The following is a 20,697-nucleotide window of genomic DNA, read 5'->3' as shown; positions in this document are numbered from 1 at the left end:
TTGAGGCAGGGGCCCACGGAGAGGGCCCCAGTTCACTTGTCGCCATATGCAGATTCACAACAGTGTTGCGCTACTCCTGCCAGACCTGGCCTTTGCTGATTTCCTTTGTTCTCACATTTTAATTTACTGCACACTTCATGACACAAAAGGAATTAAACAAATAATCTCATCCATATGTCTCACACTCCAACAAATAAATTATTTTTATTTTTCAAATTAATTTAACATTCATAACTTTTCCATCCAAATAGCTATTTTTCTAGATAGGCAGGTGGCACACATTTAGCTTCATTTGATGAACGTTTTCCACTGTTGCCACATGAGGTTCGTAACTATCATCTAACTGGTTGCATAACACTCTTACCACATGGATATACCGTAATCCACATTCTTCTATCATTAAACACTTTTTGTGTATAAATAATTTTTATATTGAATTTCTTTCTTGAGATTGGAACAAGCTCCTAAAACTCAGGTTATTGGAGTCAAATCTCTTGACACAGACTAGAAAAGAGCTACCCCTAAGGATTGCAATAATTTTCATAACCCTGAATTTTCAAAGTCAAAAGAAAAGGGACTGCCATTGACACAAGGAATTTAATTATTTGGGAAAGAAATATCCAAGGTATAGCCTAATGAAAAATTAATCAATAGAAAATTCCCATTTATCATAAGATTATTGTCATTATTCTACACTTGTTTTTATGGTGGATAATGTTCTTCTCTTGACTTCTGCTCATGCCATTTTACAAATGCAAAAGTTTATAGCTAGACACAAAGTAGGCAAAGCCTTCAATAATGCACAAAAAAACTGGAAAATCTACAGGGGAAGAAGTTGAAGATAGTCAACACGAAAGACGGTGTCTTATTATCTCAGACTCCAAGTTATAAAGCTTTGAACTAAAAGGAACTTCTATCACTTTAGCTCCTTCGCTCTTTAAACTGCTCTGGCCAGAGCCTGCCTGTCCCAATCCTCTCGTAAGGTCCAGCAAACAGACCTGTACATGGTTCTAGGTGGTTTCACTGTCAGCATCTTTACCGCAAGCATGGTTGCCACGTAATCAATTGGCTGTAAGGCAATTTTGCCATAAAAGATAAAACCCGGAAAATTATAAAAGAGGGACATTAGAAAGGACACAGTGAAACATAAAAAAAATAACAAAATTAAAAGGCTTTATTGCAAAAAATGAAAATGCAAAATTTTTGAATACATTTAAAGTGTGTGTGGATTCATGTCAATATTGCCCAAATAACTGATTTTATTTTGTGGATTGCACCTAAGCACTTGGTTTTGAAGGCTTTTTGTTCACAATATTACACAGTTTTTTGCTTGTTGGTTTCTCTCTTCTTTTGGCATCTATCACACTTTTTCTTTATAGTTAAAATTTCTTTGTTCATTAAAAGAGGTATCAGCTTCCAAATACTCAGATGCACATTTGTAACTGAGCTTTGTATTGCTTTGTGAAGGGCAATATCGTCACCTTGTCACATGCGGATACAGGTTCCAAAGTTCTACGGGAAATGTGGAAGAAATGACCGTGCTCACCAAAGGATTTGCAAACTGATACGTTATCATTCTCTAGCGTAGTACGCAATCTGGCTTGACGTTCTCTTATTTGTACCTTTATTTGTATCTTTACACTCTCTTATTTTCACACTCCCTTATATGTCAACCTGTTATTTTATCTTATATAGCAAAATTGCCTTACAACCAATTATATGGCAAAGATGCTTACAGCAAAGATGTTACAGGGAAAACTACCGAATAGACGCTACATGTGACCAGATGAGGGTATGTGGCCTGAAACCATAAAGACAAAACATGAGTGAAAAAGACTATTTCAGTCCCTGGTGTAATTAAAGAAAAGAAACTACCCTCTTTGAAATGATTCATGAGGAAGTATTTCTTGTGCCAGAAAGTGTCTCATTATGAACAGTTCTCCAACAAAGTGCTGAAATCCAATATCATACATCCTGATAATAGAGAAAATGTTAGCAGGAGGTCACCCTCTGGCTCAAAAGATCATAATCAAACCAGGAAGAAAGGTCGATAACTCTCAGAAGACCACAATTCATTTAAGTCATTTTGTTCATTCTCTATAACGAATTAATCATTTCTTGAAGTACGGGGGCAGGGATGTGGTGGGGGAGGATTCCATAATTAATTCTGACTGAATATAAATGTGCAAAATAGAAAATATTCCTCAAACTAAACAATGGCTCAATACCATTACGAAGAATGAATATGGAGGCCAACCGCATGGCCTAGTGGTTAGGGTTAGTGCACTCCACTTCAGTGACCCAGGTTCAGCTCCTGGGTGCAAACTTACACCACTTGTCAGTGGCCATGCTGTGGCAGCATCCCACATACAAAAGAGAGGAAGACTGGCACAGATGTTAGCTCAGGGCAAATCTTCCTCATCAAAAAAAAAAAAGAAATACATAATTAATTTTTTGGTTTTTTAATCTTTAACAACATCTGAAAGCCATTTTTTTAAGACAAAGAGGTATAAAAAAAAAACAGAAAATAGATTATAGACCCACAACTCATTTAATAACTTTTGATATTATAAAAAAAATAAATAGGCATATGGTTAGGAAAGTCAAAAAGTACACAAAGAATACACTCACCCAAAGGACAAGTTATCTTAACAATTTTCTTAATTCATTTAAAATATATATATAAGCATAGTTCATGTTTTTGGAAACAATTTTTCATATGCACACTTATAGATCTGCCTCATTGTTTTTAAAGATTACAGAATTTAGAAAGACTGTAGAATTTAATTTATTTACCCAATCACTTAATTATGGAAACTTGCCAAGGTTTTCTGCTGGGGTCAGGGCTATCAGAGGGTTTCTGTACATATCGGGATGACTATTGTAAGTAAACCCATGAGCTAGCATTGCTAAATGAGATTACTGAGTCAAAGTGTACAGAGTTTAATTTAGATTTTTAATTTAGACAGATAGAACCAAAATGCCCTCAATAAAAGCTAAACCAATCATTATTCATTCCAATCACACTCTCAATAGCACCAGAGATTAACAAATTTAAATTTCTGTCAGTTTTGTCAAACTGATATACAAAAAAATAATAATAGCGTTTCTTTAATTATTAAGATCAAGCATTTTTCATAAGTTACGCATATAAAAATTCCTAATCTATTAGCTCCCTATTCTTCCCTGTACTTATTTTTCTATTAAATTGTTCTGTTTTGTTTTTTTCTGGTTTGCAAATCATTGTTTCCTGGTTTTTTTATTAAACAATTTTAATTTTCTAATTAAAGAATTCAATTAAGCCTTTTTGGCTTTAGGTATTGCAAATATTTTCTCCAATGTTTTATTTGCCTTTTTATTGTCAAAATCTTTTATGCAATCAATTTATCAATCTGTTTATTTCTAGCATCTGGATTTCTTTTCCCTACATGTAAAGACCACCATAATTTAAAGGACCTTGTCAAGGCCAAATTAGAATAATCAATGACAACTGGAAAATTTAAAATATATATCAGTCCAGTCATAAAACATCAATGGCAAATCTCTAGTTTCAAATGGAAACAGCATCATTAAAAAAAACTCTACATCTTATAATTGAGACGTTTCTCTGAAGATCTTGAAATAAAAATACAACTCCAATTAAACCTCAAAAAAAATCTCAGTTTTTTATTTACAAGGCAATCACTGAGCCTTCTGAAAAGCAGCAGTAGGAAAATCTTCCATCGTTTCGAATGTGAAATTACTCAGTTCAAAAATAAGCTCGGGAGCATCCGGTTCTGCTGTGTCACCGTCCTTTGTGAGTGAGTGAGTCACCTCCTTTCATGAGGCTGTTTCTCTGCAGGGGCACCAAAGCAGCCTTCTCTTTCCCGTTGCATTTTTCTATCATGTTTTGTTTCTCATGTCTCATTAGTATCCTTGAATCTTACTTAACATTTTAAGTCTTATCCCTGTTATGGGAATGCTTTCTGAATTTTTGTGCTTCCTTCTACCTCCCATACTCCAGGCCCAACGGGAGTGGCTTCTCAGCACTAGGGAGGGGCCCAAGCGACAACTGGTGTTAGTGCCGACCAACAGCAGCCAGGAGGAGATGTTGCTGGAGGCTCTGCTCTCAAGAAAAATAATCCTCTGGTAATCCTGTTAGTGCTTACAAAGCAGCAGCCGGCCCTTCCAGACAGCCCAGGAGGGAAGCTCCCACCAGAAGGTGGCAAAATTTACCAGTTCTATACTGCCAAATACCACATTGCACAGTATCTCTCACCATGCCTCCGAGGACGCTCTTCCTCGATCCCTTCAGCACAGCTGAGAGTCAATGGTATTTTGGGAGAACTGAACAATACATACAGATAAACATATATACATATATGGACCCCTGGGTAAAAGGACATATTGAAACCTCCTCACAGACTTTTTTCCCCCCAGATGAAACAAGGGAAAAAAAAGAAAGAAAAGGAGATAAAAGAAAGAGACAATTTGTCTTTACCTAACACAGAAATTTACAAAAATGTCAAGAAACAAGTTTCCAGAGCAGATCAGACAAGCCCACCATGGCTCGGTCCTAACTCAGCCCAGACTCTCCAGAGCCATAATGATGTCCCTCATGATCCCAGTGACTCTCCCCAGTACCTGCATCTGTGAGATAAGCACCCCGAAGGAGTGTCCTTATCTCCTTTTTCTTCTGAAAAAGGAGTTGGGGAAATTCTGTGGAGAATGAGCAAATGAAATATGAAAAGTGAACAAAGAGGCTGACTCTGTGGGAGAAGCTTTTTTAAAATCACTGTGCAATTCTAAATGACTTAGAAACCACAAAAAGAGAATAGACACTGGTTAAATTGGAATTTCTGCATTAGACAAACAGTTTGAGATAACAACAATGATGTTTTAAAAAGATTTTTAATGACAAAAATAATAACACAGAAAAGCTAATGTATTTGAAAAACAAAAACTATGCAACATAAGGATAATTGACGTCCCTGAAGTTAAGAATCCAACAAATGGAACAAAAAATATGCTCAAAGATATAACACAGGAGAATTTCCCCGAAATGGGGAGGAAGAAGGCATTATCAGAAGACTGAAACAGTATGCCATATTTTGGAAAAAAACAAGCTTTCGCTGAACTAAGGCCATTGAACCTCAGAGATAACGGAAAAATTCTGCAGCTATCCACACAGGAGGAAACAAGAAACAGTCTGGCCTAAACTTATCCTCAAAATATTCAATGTTAGATGCCAATGCATCAATATCTATAAAGCTCTGAGAGAAAGAAAGTGTGATAAAAATATGACATCCAGCCAAAATGACCCTTAAATAAAAACCAAAATACATATATTCTCAATCATATAAGAACACAGATTATTCATTAACTAGGAACCCTGAGGGAAAAAGAAAACCTTGGCAATGAAATCCAGCCAAAATGACAAAGGGACAAAATTTAAAATCCAGTAATACCACTTTTGCTTCCAGTACTATGCTGACTAGAAACAATGGGAGAACTCCTGCTAAAATGATATAGTTTTTGTTGCATTGCTGGTCTTACAGAAAGTAAAAGAAATCTCCAAAGAACTGGGAGGAAGGGAATGACCAAAAAAATAGATTAGGAAGAAGTCATGAGCTCAATCTTTAAATGTAAGATTCAACTATAAAAGAAAGAGTTCTCCTCAAGGAGAATGGAGAAAAAACAGGTGAGGCAATATTTAAATAACTATGGGTTGAGAATTTTCCGGAACAAATGAAAGACACAAATTCATTGATAGAAGAAATATAACATTTACCAGAAAATATAAATCCATGATAAAAAGTTCAGCACAACTAAGTCAAAGAGAAGATCTCAAGAGCAATTCAAGAAATAAAGACACGCTACGTCAAAGGCATCATTAGACTTGCCAAGGACTCATCAATAGTGAGAAACCAGGAGATAATGAAATATCTTTAGTTGCTTGGAGAAATCCTGTCAATCTAGAATTGTGTACCCAGAAAAATTCTCTCTCAAGAGTGATGGTAAAAGAAAATTCTCAGATAATTATAAACCAGATTGTCCAACTAGAGACCTCCACTAAAGAAACTTTCAAATAATATGCTTAAATTTCAATAAATGCTTGGATTAAGCTCACTACTTGAAAGACAAAGACTTTCAGGCTTGATTTAAAAAAGAAAAAACAATATGCTATGAGAATAGTTCAAATTAAAATATAAGGACACAGACTGGTTGAAAGTAAAGAGATGAAAAAGATATAATAGGTAAATATTAAAAAATTAGCTATGTTAATATGAGACAAAAGAGACTTTAAGACAAAGAACATTGTTAGATATAGAGAGGATCACTATATAACAAAAGAAGTATACAATAGGAAGATATAATAATTTCATGCATTTATATACTTAATAAATGTACTCAAAATATATAAAGCAACAATTGCTGAACTACAGAAAGAAAATTCCAAATTTACTTTGAGAGAAGAAGAATTCAATGCCTCGCTCACAGTAATTCTCTACACCAGGAAGAATCAGTAAGAAAACGTATTTTTTAAATAAAATACCGTTTACATTATCAATAAAAATTAGGGGAAAAATCTAACCAAAATATGTTCAATTATTTCATGAGGAAATTATGAAATCTTATTGAAAGATACCAAAGACAACCTAAATAGATGAACATGTCAATGTATGAGAAATGACAATATCATAAAGATGTTATTCTACCCAAATTGATCTATAGGTTCAATGCAATCCAATGGAATTCCAATAAACTTTTGTTTGTTTTATTTTGATTTTGCTGTTGTTGTCAGATTTAGTAAGCTGGTTCTTGAATGTATTTGGGAGAACAAAGATCAAAAATATCCAAGACAATTTTCACCAACAGGTTGAAAGCATTTGTCCTCCCACAAATCACAACTTTCTACAAAATGACGGTAAGTAAGATAGTGTGCTACTACGTTCAACAATGTGGAAACTGGCCTATGGAATAGCACAGAGAGCCAGCGAACAGAAATTTGCTGATTTGAAAACGTGATAAAGGAAAAATGTGATGAATGGATCAACAGGAGAAAAAGTTGCTGTTCAATAAATAGTGCCACGTAATTGGTTACCCTCAGAGTGGGGGTTGGGAGGCAGGGAGAGATTAGATCCTAACCACTCATCATATGCAAAACTGTACATGTGAACAAAAGAAACTTTTAAAATGTTTACAAGAAAACATAGAGTATCTTCTTCATGTTTTGGTTTTCTTAAACAAGGCACAAAAAGCATAAACTACAAAGGAAAATTAAGCCATATTAAAATTAAAATCTCTGTAATTCATCAAAGCTATTTTAAAAGTGAGATCAACCACAGATCTGAAGAATCTATTTCAACATATGGAACTGACAACATAGTATTCAGAATATCTACGCATGCCTACAAATCAATGGAAAGAAGATTATCCCAAAGGAAACAGTCAAAAGATAGGAGCAGACAAGAGCAAACTATGAACACCTCATAAATATCCTAACAGATGCCCAGTCTCAGTGGTACCCAGGAAGACACTAACTAAACCCCATGAAATACCATTTTATATCCACCAGTTTGGGAAAAAGTAAAAAGTCTGACAACTCCAAGTGTTGGTAAAGATACAGATCAACAGGAAATTTAGAAAGCAGGCTGACAATATTAGTAAAGCTGAAGGTGTGCAAATTCTGTCTATGACACAACAACTGTGTAAAAGATTGAAGCATGTTAATTTGCCTATATTTGACTGGTCTTCACCTATAAAAATGTTCAACCTAATAGTTGTTGGGAGGTATTGCACATGTGAACCAAGAGGTGTGCTCAAGACAGCTTACAAGAGCACTATTTGTGCATGAAAAAAAATGGCAGTCATGAAAAAAAAATAGGAGAATCAATCAATAAATTATGCTTTACAAGAGCAACAAAAACAAGTGTATTCATTCCTTCATTCATCAGGAAGTGTGTACCGTGTACTGGGCAGTGGAGAAACAGCAGTGAACATGCATGACCACGTCCCTGCCTGGAAGGATGGGTGGATGTTCTCATGAAAGGAAATGAAGCAGAGCCTCATCCATCCCATGGATGAGGTTCTTCTGGGGATGCAGATGTGAGGAAGACCCAGCCCTGTCCTCAAATTGTTCATTTGCACAGCCCTGGAGCGTTTATAAGCTCTTGCTCATCCGTTATCTCATCCTCTTGACAACAGTGAGGTAGAAATATTGTGCCAGTTTTACACATTGGAAACCCAAGTGTTAATTTTCCCTGCAGCCCTGAGCTAGTTTGTGATGGAACCTGGACTGAATGTCAGGCCTACAGATTAAATAAGTAATTTTCCATCTCACTTGAACAAAACATCTCACAGACTGAGTTTAAACCCACTTTTAAATCCTTCAAGTTGCTTGGGCAACAGGTATGTGTGTTTGGTTACAACTGAAAACCACAAAGAATAACACACTTCGGTACAAAAACTAAAATTATAAATGAATTAAGAAGGAAAGAGGGATCCTGGGAGGGAGGAGCCAGTCGCGAGATCTCATTGGCTGGGAGAGGAGGAAAACATCATAATCAGGTTAGAATATCAAGGAAGCTGAAGTAAAGCATATAATTAGTGTGCTGCCCTTGTCCTTGGAAACAAAGCGCTTGCAGTAAGCGTGAAATTGTATTGTGTCTCTTTGGGGTGCTGGGGCCTCTGAGAGCCAGTCTCTCAAAAGAGGAGACTTTCCCAGAGGTATTATGAGGTCCTCGCTGTAAAAAGCACCTAGAAAAATGGGTTCGAACATCAAGATCAAAAAGGACCTGCCCGCACTGCTGGTCTGCGGAAATCCATCGCAGCACGGAGCCAGGACGACAAAGAGCTCTCCTGAGAGTCCAAACTTCCCCTCTGCGAGGACTCTTTGCAAAGCTTTATGTTGGCTACTGAGTTGCATACTGAGAGAAAGAAATAGACAAAGCCTCTCTCTTTCCTTATTTATTTATTTTTTGTTTTTGTTCTTTAGCTTTACATTGAAAAATAATTGCTTTTCCTTTGACATTCACTCATTAAACACTCATGTAACCCTTGCTCTTTCCAGGAGACGCTTTGGAGTGAGTTATAAAGATGAATGAGGAATAATTTCTTCCCTGGAGCATTCAAAGGAGACAAGAAGAAAAATGATCCAAGTTAAATATGAGCACTGGTAGGAGGTGCAGGTTGGTGCAAACTTTCTGGAAGTCAGTGAGCAGTATGTTTTTGTTTTTTTAAAATAAATATTCTTTTTTTTTTTTAAGATTTTATTCTTCTCCTTTTTCTCCCCAAAGCCCCCCAGTACATAGTTGTATATTCTACATTGTGGGTCCTTCCACTTGGGGCATGTGGGACGCCACCCCAGCGTGGCTTGATGAGCAGTGCCATGTCCGCGCCCAGGATTCGAACCAACGAAACACTGGGCCGCCTGCAGCAGAGCGGGCGAACTTAACCACTCGGCCACGGGGCCAACCCTGGTGAGCAGTATGTTTTGACCCTGCAAATATGCAGACTCTTTGATACAAAGATTCCAGTTCAAGGGGCTGGGCCAGTGGTGCGCTGGTGAAGTTCGCCAGCTCCATTTCAGCTGCCCAGGCTGCCCGGGGCTCATGGGTTCAGATCCCGGGCAATGACCTACACACCACTCATGAAAGCCATGCTGTGGCAGTGTCCCACATACAAAATAGAGGATGATAGGTACAGACATTGGCTCAGGGCCAATCTTCCTCACCAAAAAAAAAAGAGAGATTCCAATTAAATGGATGTTTCTAAGGAAACAATTGAGAAAGTGTCTAAAATACATACAAAAAAAAGTGATTTTGACATTGTTTCCTGCCATAGCTGAGTCCAGGGAGCACACCTAAGGCTACAGGCAAAAGGAGGCTGAGGTCACAGGTGATGAGAAGGTCAAGGAGACACGCATCCAAGGACTGACTGCTCGGTCCAGAGGGCGTGAGATGGTCCAAGCTGACTGCAGAGCATGCGTGCGGTGAGAGAACTGAGACGAGTTCCTGCTCACACTGAACACAGTTCTACTCAAAATGCCAACTGGAATGACTTTTTAATTCAAAATGATTCTAAAATGTAATAGTGAGCAAATACATTCCAAAAGCAAAGAACATTCTGAAGTAAAAGGAGGAGTTATGAACGATTACAACCCTACAAAATGTTAGAACTATTATAAAGTATCAATCCTTTTAGAAATGAAACTGGTGCAGAAACAGGAATGTAGGTAATGAAATAGCATGGGAGGCCCCAAAGTAGACTCTACTGTGTGTCAAAATACATGACAAAATAACCTTTTCAGTCCAAGGAGGCAGGCAAGAAGAATTCCACAATGGTGGCAGGCCACCTGAATTCGGATTTTTTTTCAAAGATAAACTGAAGCCTTAACTGGAAGTAGATGGAAGTCTAAAACAGAGAAAATTTAATTCTAGAAAAACTAGAAGAAAGTAACATATTGATCAAACCTATGGATGAATGAAGTTTTGAAATTATAAAAGACATATTTCAAAGAAAAGGAAAAGATATTATGACATATACAAATTAAATTCGAACAATAAGAACAAGGAAATAAACAAAAAAAGACAGTAACTAACTGGGGAAATACTTGTAATACGTGTGGCAAGGTCTTAACAACCACACAGCAAGAGAAAAATCACCAAACCTCTAACTGTGCAATTGGAAAAGAATTTGATGAGCGATTTATATAACAGAAAATACATATAAAAAATCCTCCTTACACTAACCCCTCAAAATAGAAGATTAAATAAACCTTAATGTGCCCTTGCACATGTACTAAATTTGCAAGCACAGACTACACGCATGCACACAGTTAGACCCCAGAGCCAGGAGAATGCATCACTGGACACACCAGTTGGCATCACGTGACTTATACATCCCTTCTGAAGAGAAGCTGGCCGACAGGTAGCATGAACCATGGAGATGGACAGTGATTTGAGTTCCCTTTTGCTCAGCCATAGTACCTTTTAGGATTCATTCTAGGACTATTATTTTTTAAGCAGGCCAGTATGCCAGGCATTAAGGTAATGTTTCTTACAACGTAACTTGAGATAATATCTCAAAAGAGTGGAATGTTGGCATGCACACAATACCATTGGAAACAAGCAAGTCCCCACAACAGAAATGCCTCAGTCCTGCCTGTGTTTGGGACCGACACAACCCACTCCAGCAAGCACTCTCAGCAGGGCTCAAGGCTGTGCTAGAGACAGCATCAGTTCCAGCAGGTCCTGACAGGATAGTGACCCAGTTAGGGATGTGGAGACCACCAAACCCACCCCTGGCATGGACAAGAGAGAATTTCCTATATTGCCCTAGTCACCCACTCCAACCTTCAACAAATAAATTCAACATGTGTTTTTTCGGAGCTGTTCACTGGAGGAAACTGAGAGAGAACTGGGATTCTAACAGGAGTGGTCCAGACCAGGCAGACATGTGCCACTGTAGGCTCCCCCGCTTCCCCTCCAGTGGACCTGGCAAGTCCTGCACCGCCCTGGTCTCAGTTTCCTTGATCTGTGAAATGGGAATGAGAAGCCTTGCCACGCAGGGGTGTGGGGAAGACCAAACAACACCGGGATCCTGGTCTAAAAAAGCTGATGATTTTCTGGAGAGAGAGGACACTGACACCACACGGCTTTGCAGAGGCCATCAAAGTACAAATGAAAGAGACGGGGCAGAGGAGAAACTCTGTGTTCCCTGGTTCACTGAGGTCCCAGCACAACACCGTTTTAACTTTCATTTTTGGTCATTTATAGTAGCCCCCTTGTGCACACTCAGCCGGGATCCATAAGTCTGGGACAAAGGTCTAGATGGGCCCTAGGCCCCATGACTCCTCGCCTGTTCCTTCCCGAAGGAATGATTATTTTCCAAACCAGGGTCTCTAGGGTACACAGGTCAGACTTTGCGGGGAGCCCCAGCTTCAAACCTGAAGAATGACAGGTGCCTGTGATCATGTCCCAGAGACAAGCCCCAGCCGCCTGGCTGAACCAGGCTGGGTCTGGGCACAGAGGTATCCCTACCCCAGGTGAGCCCTGATGTAGCCACAGCAGACAGCCAGGAAGGAAATGTCCCCGGTGGTGTGAAGTGGGGAGACAGAAGCGTGCACGCTGAGTGAAAAACGCAGAGCTGACCTCAGACAAGGCTTCCTTTCAAAGTGGCCCCCAGAGCCCCAGGTTGGCAAAATGAGCATGCTCTTTTGTCTAGATGGTTCCTCAGGAGACAGCCTGGGCCTCGAATGTAGTCTCGTAAATCAAGCCTTGAGGTCACCTTTGCCTCTGGACTCTGGAGTTATTGTTACTACGAGGTTTTTTTTTAAACTTTCTTGTAATTGAAAAACCCAGGTCTTTTCTGAATAAAGTAAATAAGTAAACCAGGGGGACATCAGGATTCCCAAAGAGATCTCCTTCCCGAGGAAAAAGGAAGAACCTCTCAGGAAAAGAAGAGGTCTTTGGTTTTTGGTTGTTTGGAGTTTTTTTTCACAGAAGCCACACAAATCCACCACCCTAAATAAAATCTTCCAGACCTAGCCTTTTGATGACCTGGCAATCTTCCCTCCAAAACACTGGTAACAATTTCAGCAAAGGAGCAATGTCAAGAGACATTGTTTTTCTTTTCACCCTGACAAGCCATCAAATTGGGAATTGAGAAACTGGATGTTTTTGAAATATAGTCAGCTATCCACACCTCTAAAAGACCAGATATTCTTCCCTTCTTAAACTCAGGCAATGAGGCAGGACAAAGGGATGCTTACAGCTGAACAAAGCTCTGAGTAAGACACTTTCTCCGGAGCAGGAGTTTCCCCGCTGCCCTTCAAAGTTCTTTCTCTGTTTGGTTGTTTACTTAATCACTGCTGCTTTGAGGGAGACCAGGAAGGACAATGAAGCTAAAGTTAAAGAATTAAAGCAAGTTAAGATCAATCACAATGAAAGGAAAGGCCCTGCTTATGACTGGGGAGAAAAAGAGAACAAACTCAGTGCAGCTCGAAGGGACAAAAGGATGTTTGCTTTCCGATAATGCCGTTTCTGAACCACTTTTCCTCTACCGCTACTCTGAGTAAACAGAGACACACCTGAATGACTTTCAGCGACCTTCAGTGACTGGGCCGGGTTTTTCCCTGGGTCCAGGGCAGCCCTGCCAGCCCAGCCAGCCCCAAGGACCCCATGGCCTCCAGAGGTAATGAACAGTAGGAAGACGATCAACTTCCATCTTCTTATCTAGCCAAACAGATGCTGAATTATTTTCCAACTTTGCTACTGAGCCCCTGGGAGCCCTCGTGAAGCCATGGACACATGCACTGGGATATGATTCCAGCCAGAGAGAAAGAAGCAGGTCATGTAAGCTGTCCACATGGTCTTAGCAGGGAAATGTGCAATTCCCTGTAAATGTTGGAAACATTGAGAATAGTGCAAGGCTCCCCCAGCTGCTCTAAGATGCCCTCACCTCCCACTTCCCATCTTGCTCCGCAGTACTGGGTGTGGGCTTCATGGCTGGGTGGGTGGAGGTCTCCTGGGGTATCACCACTCAGAGGTGGAGCAGATAGCATCCTGGCGCTCAGGTCACTGCTCAGGAGTGCCCCCAGGCTTTACTTCTGACCCTCTGGCCAGTGAGGACGCCCTGACACCGGGGCTCTCTAACCACAAGGGCGCTACACTCATTGTCAGCTTCTGTTAAGCATGGGCATAGCAAGGAGAGCGGGCCTGACTGCTGCCATGACCACCATCTGGAGGCACGCAATGACCAGCAGGCTCTGTCCTTTGCCTGTGCTGGAAGCCACCACCACAGGGTCTGAGCCAGGCTAGGCCACTGGTCCTGTACCTGGGTCACATGACCAGATCCTCCATGAGAACACCCTGAGGGCTTCCTGAGGGGCCAGAGCCAACTGAGGCCAGAGGTCCTGGGACTCTGACATCTGTAGAGAGACGAGTGGAACATGCCAGAGTGTAAGCATCCCCTAGGCCCCACCTGTGCCTGGGAAGTTCAGCATCATTTGGCCAGTCCTTGCACTGAAGTGGACCATGGACATTTAAGTGGAACACAGACTGCTGGCCAGAGGGGTTCTAGTCGTGCAACTTGGGAGATAGTCAGCCAGGAGTTAGCCAGTCCTGATAGCAGAGGCCAGAGCAGCAGGGCCATGTGGCCACCCTGACCCCTTGGGCAGCCCGTCTTTCAGAGCCCTGAGAATGCCTTGAAGCTGCAGCTGAGCCTCACAGCCCAGGAGAGAAAGGATGTGTGGTGGCAGCATGTTGTAATTCACTCCATGCTGAGTAGAAAATGTAAGCATGTTCTTAGGGAGGACTTGTTCTGAAGAATTTCCTTCATTTGACTTAAGTGGGTTAAGCTACATATTCTCCCTGGATGTGGGTAGAAGGGGTGGGAGGAAGACACCTGAGGTCTAAGCCACCTAGGAGCACTATGCCATTCGAAAGTCCCAAGCAATCCAAGGTGAGGGTTTGTCTAACTGGGCTACCACGATAGAGCCCCACGTTGGGCCCTGTTAATACTCTATTACAGGCCGAATTGTCTTCCCCCCAAAATTCACATGTTGGATCCTAACCCCAGTACCTCAGCATGTGACCTATTTGGAAATAGGGCTGCTGCAGATTTGGTTAGTGAAGTTGAGATGAGATCATACTGGAGTAGGGTGGGCCCCTAATCCAAAATGACTGTGCCATTATAAAAAGAAGAAACTTGAGGCCCTGGGAGTTGTCTGTTTTTTCTTTTAAAAACAATGCAAGTTTTTCATTCTTCTCTATAATAATCTGTGTCTTTTAACATAAAAGGAATGCATTTTCCCCAAATACGTAAGTAAAATTAAGCATCAGAAGAAAAAAAAAGAGAGAGAGAAATTTAGATACAGGCAAATATAGAGAGAAGGCAAAGAGAAGACACAGGGAGGAGATGACCATCCACAGCCAAGGAGAGAGCCCTCAGAACGAACAGATCCTGCCCCCATCTTGATTTCAGACTTCTAGAGAAATCTGTGAGGGAATAAACCTCTGTTGTTTGAGCCATCAGGTCTGTGGTATTTGTTACAGCACCCCAAGCTGACAGATGCACTCTCCATGGTGGGTGCTGATATTGATAAATGAATCTCAGCCACCCCTTTCAGCACTGAGATTCCATGTCAGTGACTTTTTTTAACCTTTTTTATTCATAAAACCACTTACAAGTCCTTATACCCATAATCCCTTCAGCAACACTTCCAATATCAGTCTGTTAATCTGGTTAATGTTTGAACTTCTGAACCTTCTGATTTTCTCTAGTATAAAGCTATTCTGCTATTTTTTAAAAACATACAACAACTATAGCATTTTTCCAGGAACCATCTGTCAACCTTTTTTCCAACCTGCCTATCAGAGAGGTCAGTCTCCTGATGTTTGACCTCCCAATTCCTACTAACACTCTTAACAACTTTCATAACAAATATGACAACTAATAATGGATAACTTGTAATTATACAAAACCAGAAAAAATCAACCTTCTAAGACCTAAACAATTTCCAAAAGAAATAAGAGCTACTTTACTTCTGGGGCTTGATACCTATCATTTTTTGCAATTTCAGAAAAATGCAGAAATTGTGGCCAGCATATTAATTGTTTCCAAAAGGAAATTATTTTTTTAAGGTCATGTTAGGCTTTTAGCACCTGAATTCAGTGGTGGACAAAAATTTCAAAGAAATATAAGGGGTTTTGTTTTATAAAAGAAAATACACATATATACGCTCAAAAGCTCTGAGGTTTGAAGGACTTCGAGCTTAGCTTGAGAATTTGTTCTTTATGTGTTAATTTCCCAGATGATGTTTCAAGGACCAGGCTCTAAGGTGGATAGCGAGGAGATACATACGAAGCATGGAGTGCAGCCTGGGTAGGGTGGGCTCACTGGGGTTTCTCTAAGGGGAGCAAGGATGGAATTTAAACTTGGCATTGTGTTGAGTGGAGAGTCACCAAGGTGGAGCTAAGACAGCCTCAGGGTCTTCCTGGGAGCCAGGCCAGAAGGAGCAGCCCTGGTGAGGACTCTGTAATTCCTGTGTCTATCTAAGAGGAAATGAGCATGTTAGCACTGTGTCCCTTGAAACAGAGAATACAGTGCTTTATGTATGGGGAGGGACCTAGGGTGTGATGTCAAGAGGCAGAAGTGTCTTCCTAGTAAAATGGTTGCCAGTAGAGTTTTGTTATTTCCATCAGCTCCCTCCAACCCACGGTTGGGTGTGGACCATAGATTTTTAGGACAATGATGTCCTTGTATTAAACTATGCTCCATCCTCCTCCAGTAGCCCAAGTCTTCAGTAAAAGTTCACCAAACCCTAAAGGCTTGCATCCACTTTCATTAACAGAGTAAGGAATTAGAGCCCTGTCCAACTCGGGGGCAGGAGGGGCAGTGACAGGAGGTGAGACGCTGGACAGAGAGGAAGATGTCAACATACGCAGGCGACCGGCAGCAAGTTTGACCCAGAGAACAGACTGGTGCATGATGTGAGGGGCGAATTGGGGGAAGTGCGCCGCCGTCTGCAGAAAGTAAGCTATGAGTCAGCCTCTCTCTTCAATATCAAAACATGGGAAATCCCAGAGACTGCAGAACTGGGAGCCATCCAAGCAGTAGACACTTGGCTTATACTACCTATTCTTTTTTTTTTTTTTTTTAAGATTTTATTTATTTATTTATTTGTTTATTTTTCTCCCCAAAGTAGTTGTATATTCTTAGTTGTGGGTCCTTCTGGTTGTGGCATGTGGGATGCTGCCTCAGCGTGGCTTGTTGAGTGGTGCCATGTCCGTGCCCAGGATTCGAACCACCGAAACACTGGGCCGCCGCAGCAGAGCTCACGAACTTAACTACTTGGCCACAGAGCCGGCCCCTTATACTACTTATTTTTGTTGTTGTTGTTATTAAATTATTAACCTGAGAAGCAATGAATCAGGCTGCTTTACAGTTAGAATGAGATATAGAAATGCGTATCTACATTCACGTGGAAATGCCTGCAGATATGTGCCAATGCTGATGAGGTTGCTCAGAAAGAGCCCATGCGGACTCTCCTGGGGCACCGTCCACTGCTCTCAGCCTGCCTGAATGCGGTAGGAGATGCATCCTTCATGGATAAGATGTTGTTCACCATACTGAGGACTAGGAATAACCTAGTTCATCCAGCTAACAAACTATCACACAATAAAACCACTAAATATGAAGACCAAACAGCAGCTTTTCAAATGGTGGGCTTCAATGTTACATGAAAAAAAAGCTATGATTTTAATTATGCAAAAGTATTGCATTATATAAGCCTAATAACAAGAAAAGACCATAAAAGTAGCAGACACATTAGGAAAATGGAATTTCAGACGATTTTTAAAGTTTCCCTTATTGTTACAGTGCTGTTTGTGCAATAATAAAAATCAAGAAGAAAAAAATCAGTAATATTAAAAGTTATAAAAATATTCTTCTATTTAAACTAATTTTTCCAAGAACAGTAGAATTTCAACAATTTATAAAGCTAAATATGAAGTATCGTGAGTACTATTCATCCATTCCATACTATTTTTTTAATTTTCCTCTTTTTGAAATGTCCGTTATAGAATGTTTTCTAAAAGAACTATAACAGTAAATTATAATAAAATGAAGACATTTTTAAAGTAAATATAAAAACAGTCAAGTTTCCTTCAACAGTATACTCATCTTACAAATAGTGTCCGATTCTTATTCACTAAATATTTGTTTGAAGCCATTTAATGTCTCGGTCAGATTGGTTATCCCAGTTTAAGCCAACATCCCATTTCCATAGTCAGGAAGCAGCTGCACAACAACGAATTTGCAGATTATCATTGGAGAACAGGAGGAAGATGTGAAAAATAGGTCATTTTAAAGACATTCACCCAGAGGGGCCTGGCCTCAATATTTCTGACGCACTGGCACGAAACAATGTGAATGTAGTCACGTTTCATCCCCGGGGCTCCATTCTAACCCAGTTGTGCAAGCAGAAGCCTCGAGTGATCCTTGTGCCCTCTCCCTTCTCCTCACACTCCACGAGGCTGCGTCCTACCCATGTCAGAGGCCACCGGTTTCTACCATGTCTATACTCTGCCCAAGGAAGAAAGCAGGCCCCACTCATATGGTGGGCACTTTTGCAAGCACATTACAGCACTAACTCATTTAATCCTTACAAAAAAATCCCATTTTCTAGGGAGGAAAACCAAGCTAAGACATTTGCCTAAACAAGTAAACTAGTAAGAGGCAGAGCCGGGATGTGGACCCAGTCAGGGGCTGGCGCCTGTGTCTCTGCACCAAACCCCGTGTGTTGCTTCTACTCTCATGCTAGTACAGGTAGTGTTGTGATGAATAACCCTGTGCAAACATCATTTCCCGCTTGTGCAGGGGCATGTGTAGGGGGTATCTCCAGAAGTAGACATTAAATACGTAATTGTCTATCCCATCGCTTTCTTTGTCCCAAGCTACAGGTGCTTGAGGGCAGGGCACACTTTGGTCTGGTTCACCCAGCATCTAGCACATAGCAGAGATGCAATAAATATTGCTTTCCTTCACTCATTCAACAAATATGCATTGAACATCTATTGTGTGCCAGGCACTGTTCTGGGTGCTGGGGAATACGCTGGGGAACAAATCAGAAAAACTCCCTGTTCTCATGGATCCAACAATCTAATGTAAGCTCCAGAGGAAATTAACAAATTAGTCAATCTGCAATATGTTATAAGGTGATAACTACTAAAGAGAAAAATAAGGCAATGAATGATGGGATGCAGGATTTAAATAAGTAGTCATTAAATAAATAAATGAACAAAATATTTCTGATGAGGATGTTTATCTTAGCAGCATTAATAATCATGAAAACGTTTAAACAACTCAAATGCCCAGTAATGAAGGACAGACCGTCCTAGCATCTGCTTCGCTGAGCTGTTTTGGGGTTTAAATGAATTGATATACAGAAGAGGAGAGAGTACTCCCCAGGAAACTAACTTCCACCTGTAACATTTTTTCATAGGAAAATAGGCTTAATTCCCCAAGACAAACCATATGTCAATAAAACTTGCTGTTCATAAGTTTAAAAATACCTATGCAGACACCAACAATCAGTCAAGAGCAGAAGTCTCAGTTATTAGGACCTAAAACTTTAGTGCAAATTTCCAACTGAAATTATTCTAATCCTGAAGATCTTCTCATGAGAAAGAAAATATCTCCTTTAACATTTATTTTGAGGAAGAAGAATCAATATTCTGGATATGGGAATTTGGCAAAATTAAATTCAGTGTCAATTACTGAATTTCTCAAACGGAAGAATTCGTTAGCAGAAAAACTCCATATGCGGGGCTGGCCCCGTGGCCGAGTGGTTAAGTTCGCGCGCTCTGCTGCAGGCGGCCCAGTATTTCGTTAGTTTGAATCCTGGGCGTGGACATGGCACTGCTCATCAGACCACGCTGAGGCGGCGTCCCACATGCCACAACTAGAAGAACCCACAACGAGGAATACACAATTATGTACCGGGGGGCTTTGGGGAGAAAAAGGAAAAAATAAAATCTTTAAAAAAAAAAAAAAACTCCATATGCTAAGTGTGGAACGACGTAGACATCACTGCAGACCTATTTCTACTGAAAATGACATTTACATGTGTTAATTTTAATCGAACAGCGTTAGAAATAAAGGATAGTCAATCATAATAATAAGCAATTGATTTCTACTTCATTAAAACATACACTTACAGATTCTTTGTTGCATTAACACAAGTTTGGTTTGAGCAATTCCAATCTACTTAGGAGAGCCTTGCAATGTAATTTGGATACAGTTCCAAAAAGATGCGAACTAACCTAAAGATTTGACATCATGAATAACACTGAGTCGATACCTCATGTCAGCCCTGCTTGTACACTGCAGCTTCATGCTTTGAGGTCAGTGTCTGTAATATACTATTTATGCATTAAATGAATTTCACGCCTTGTCCCTTCAATCAGAGGGTTCACAGTTTAGTTTTTACAACAAATGCCCAAAACACCAATTATAGTTCAAATTCCACCTTTTTTAAAGAGTTTTTCTAAATTAGCCCTTTCCTGAAAGATGCTGCAGCCTCAATTTAACGCTGCTCATGATGGTTCAGCTACTTTGGCCCTTGGGGCAGGTTCTGGCTTTCGCTAGTCCAGCCTCCCCGATTCCCTGCAGGGTGGGGAGGGCAGGCACATCAGCCCTGATCTCAGACCTCACCGGGCCCTTTGGGGAACACGCAACCCTCACTCACCGGGTGCCGGAGTCTGCACAGCCAGTTCTTCCAGAGCAGGGCTCCAAATTGGCGCCCAGCCCGCCCCATGCCCACTGCTTCTGCTGTGGTCAGGAAGCCAGCTTGAAGCACCGGGTTTATATCCACTGGTCTGGGCCAAGGCAGGGTGCGTATTAGTCAATTCCAACAAAAGTGAGTGATGCAAGGCAGATTAGTGATGACTGAACAAGGCAGGCATCAAATGTCCCTCTTGTTCTGCATCTGTTGAGAAATCTTACCTTTTCACTAGCTGTCCAGTGTTCCAGAGGGTTGGGTTACGGAAGGCAGCCCCCAGGCCCTTTCTGGGGCACGCACACTTCCAAGAACACACACCACCTTTGCGTGTAGTCACGCTTAGCCCTGATCCCCCTTTTCCCTTGATGTTACTTGGATAGAATTATTCCTCCCCTCTCCTGAAACCTCAGCCATCACGCGAATTTACCAAA

At 40.7% G+C, this 20,697-nt stretch overlaps 1 protein-coding gene across 1 annotated transcript in view; it reads right to left on the bottom strand.

Moving 5' to 3' along the window:
• Positions 1 to 20,326, bottom strand: part of ABCA13 (ATP binding cassette subfamily A member 13) — a 407,666-nt gene extending 387,340 nt beyond the window's left edge. Inside the window, exon 1 of the mRNA XM_046670200.1 lies at positions 20,234 to 20,326. Coding sequence (XP_046526156.1) covers positions 20,234 to 20,302 — 69 coding nt within the window. The 5' untranslated portion in view covers positions 20,303 to 20,326. The remainder of the gene's footprint in view (positions 1 to 20,233) is intronic.
• Positions 20,327 to 20,697: the final 371 nt, after the last annotated feature.

This window comes from Equus quagga, chromosome 8, assembly GCF_021613505.1.
Source record: "Equus quagga isolate Etosha38 chromosome 8, UCLA_HA_Equagga_1.0, whole genome shotgun sequence".
NCBI lineage: Eukaryota > Metazoa > Chordata > Mammalia > Perissodactyla > Equidae > Equus > Equus quagga.
This window is presented reverse-complemented; position numbering and strand designations above follow the sequence as displayed.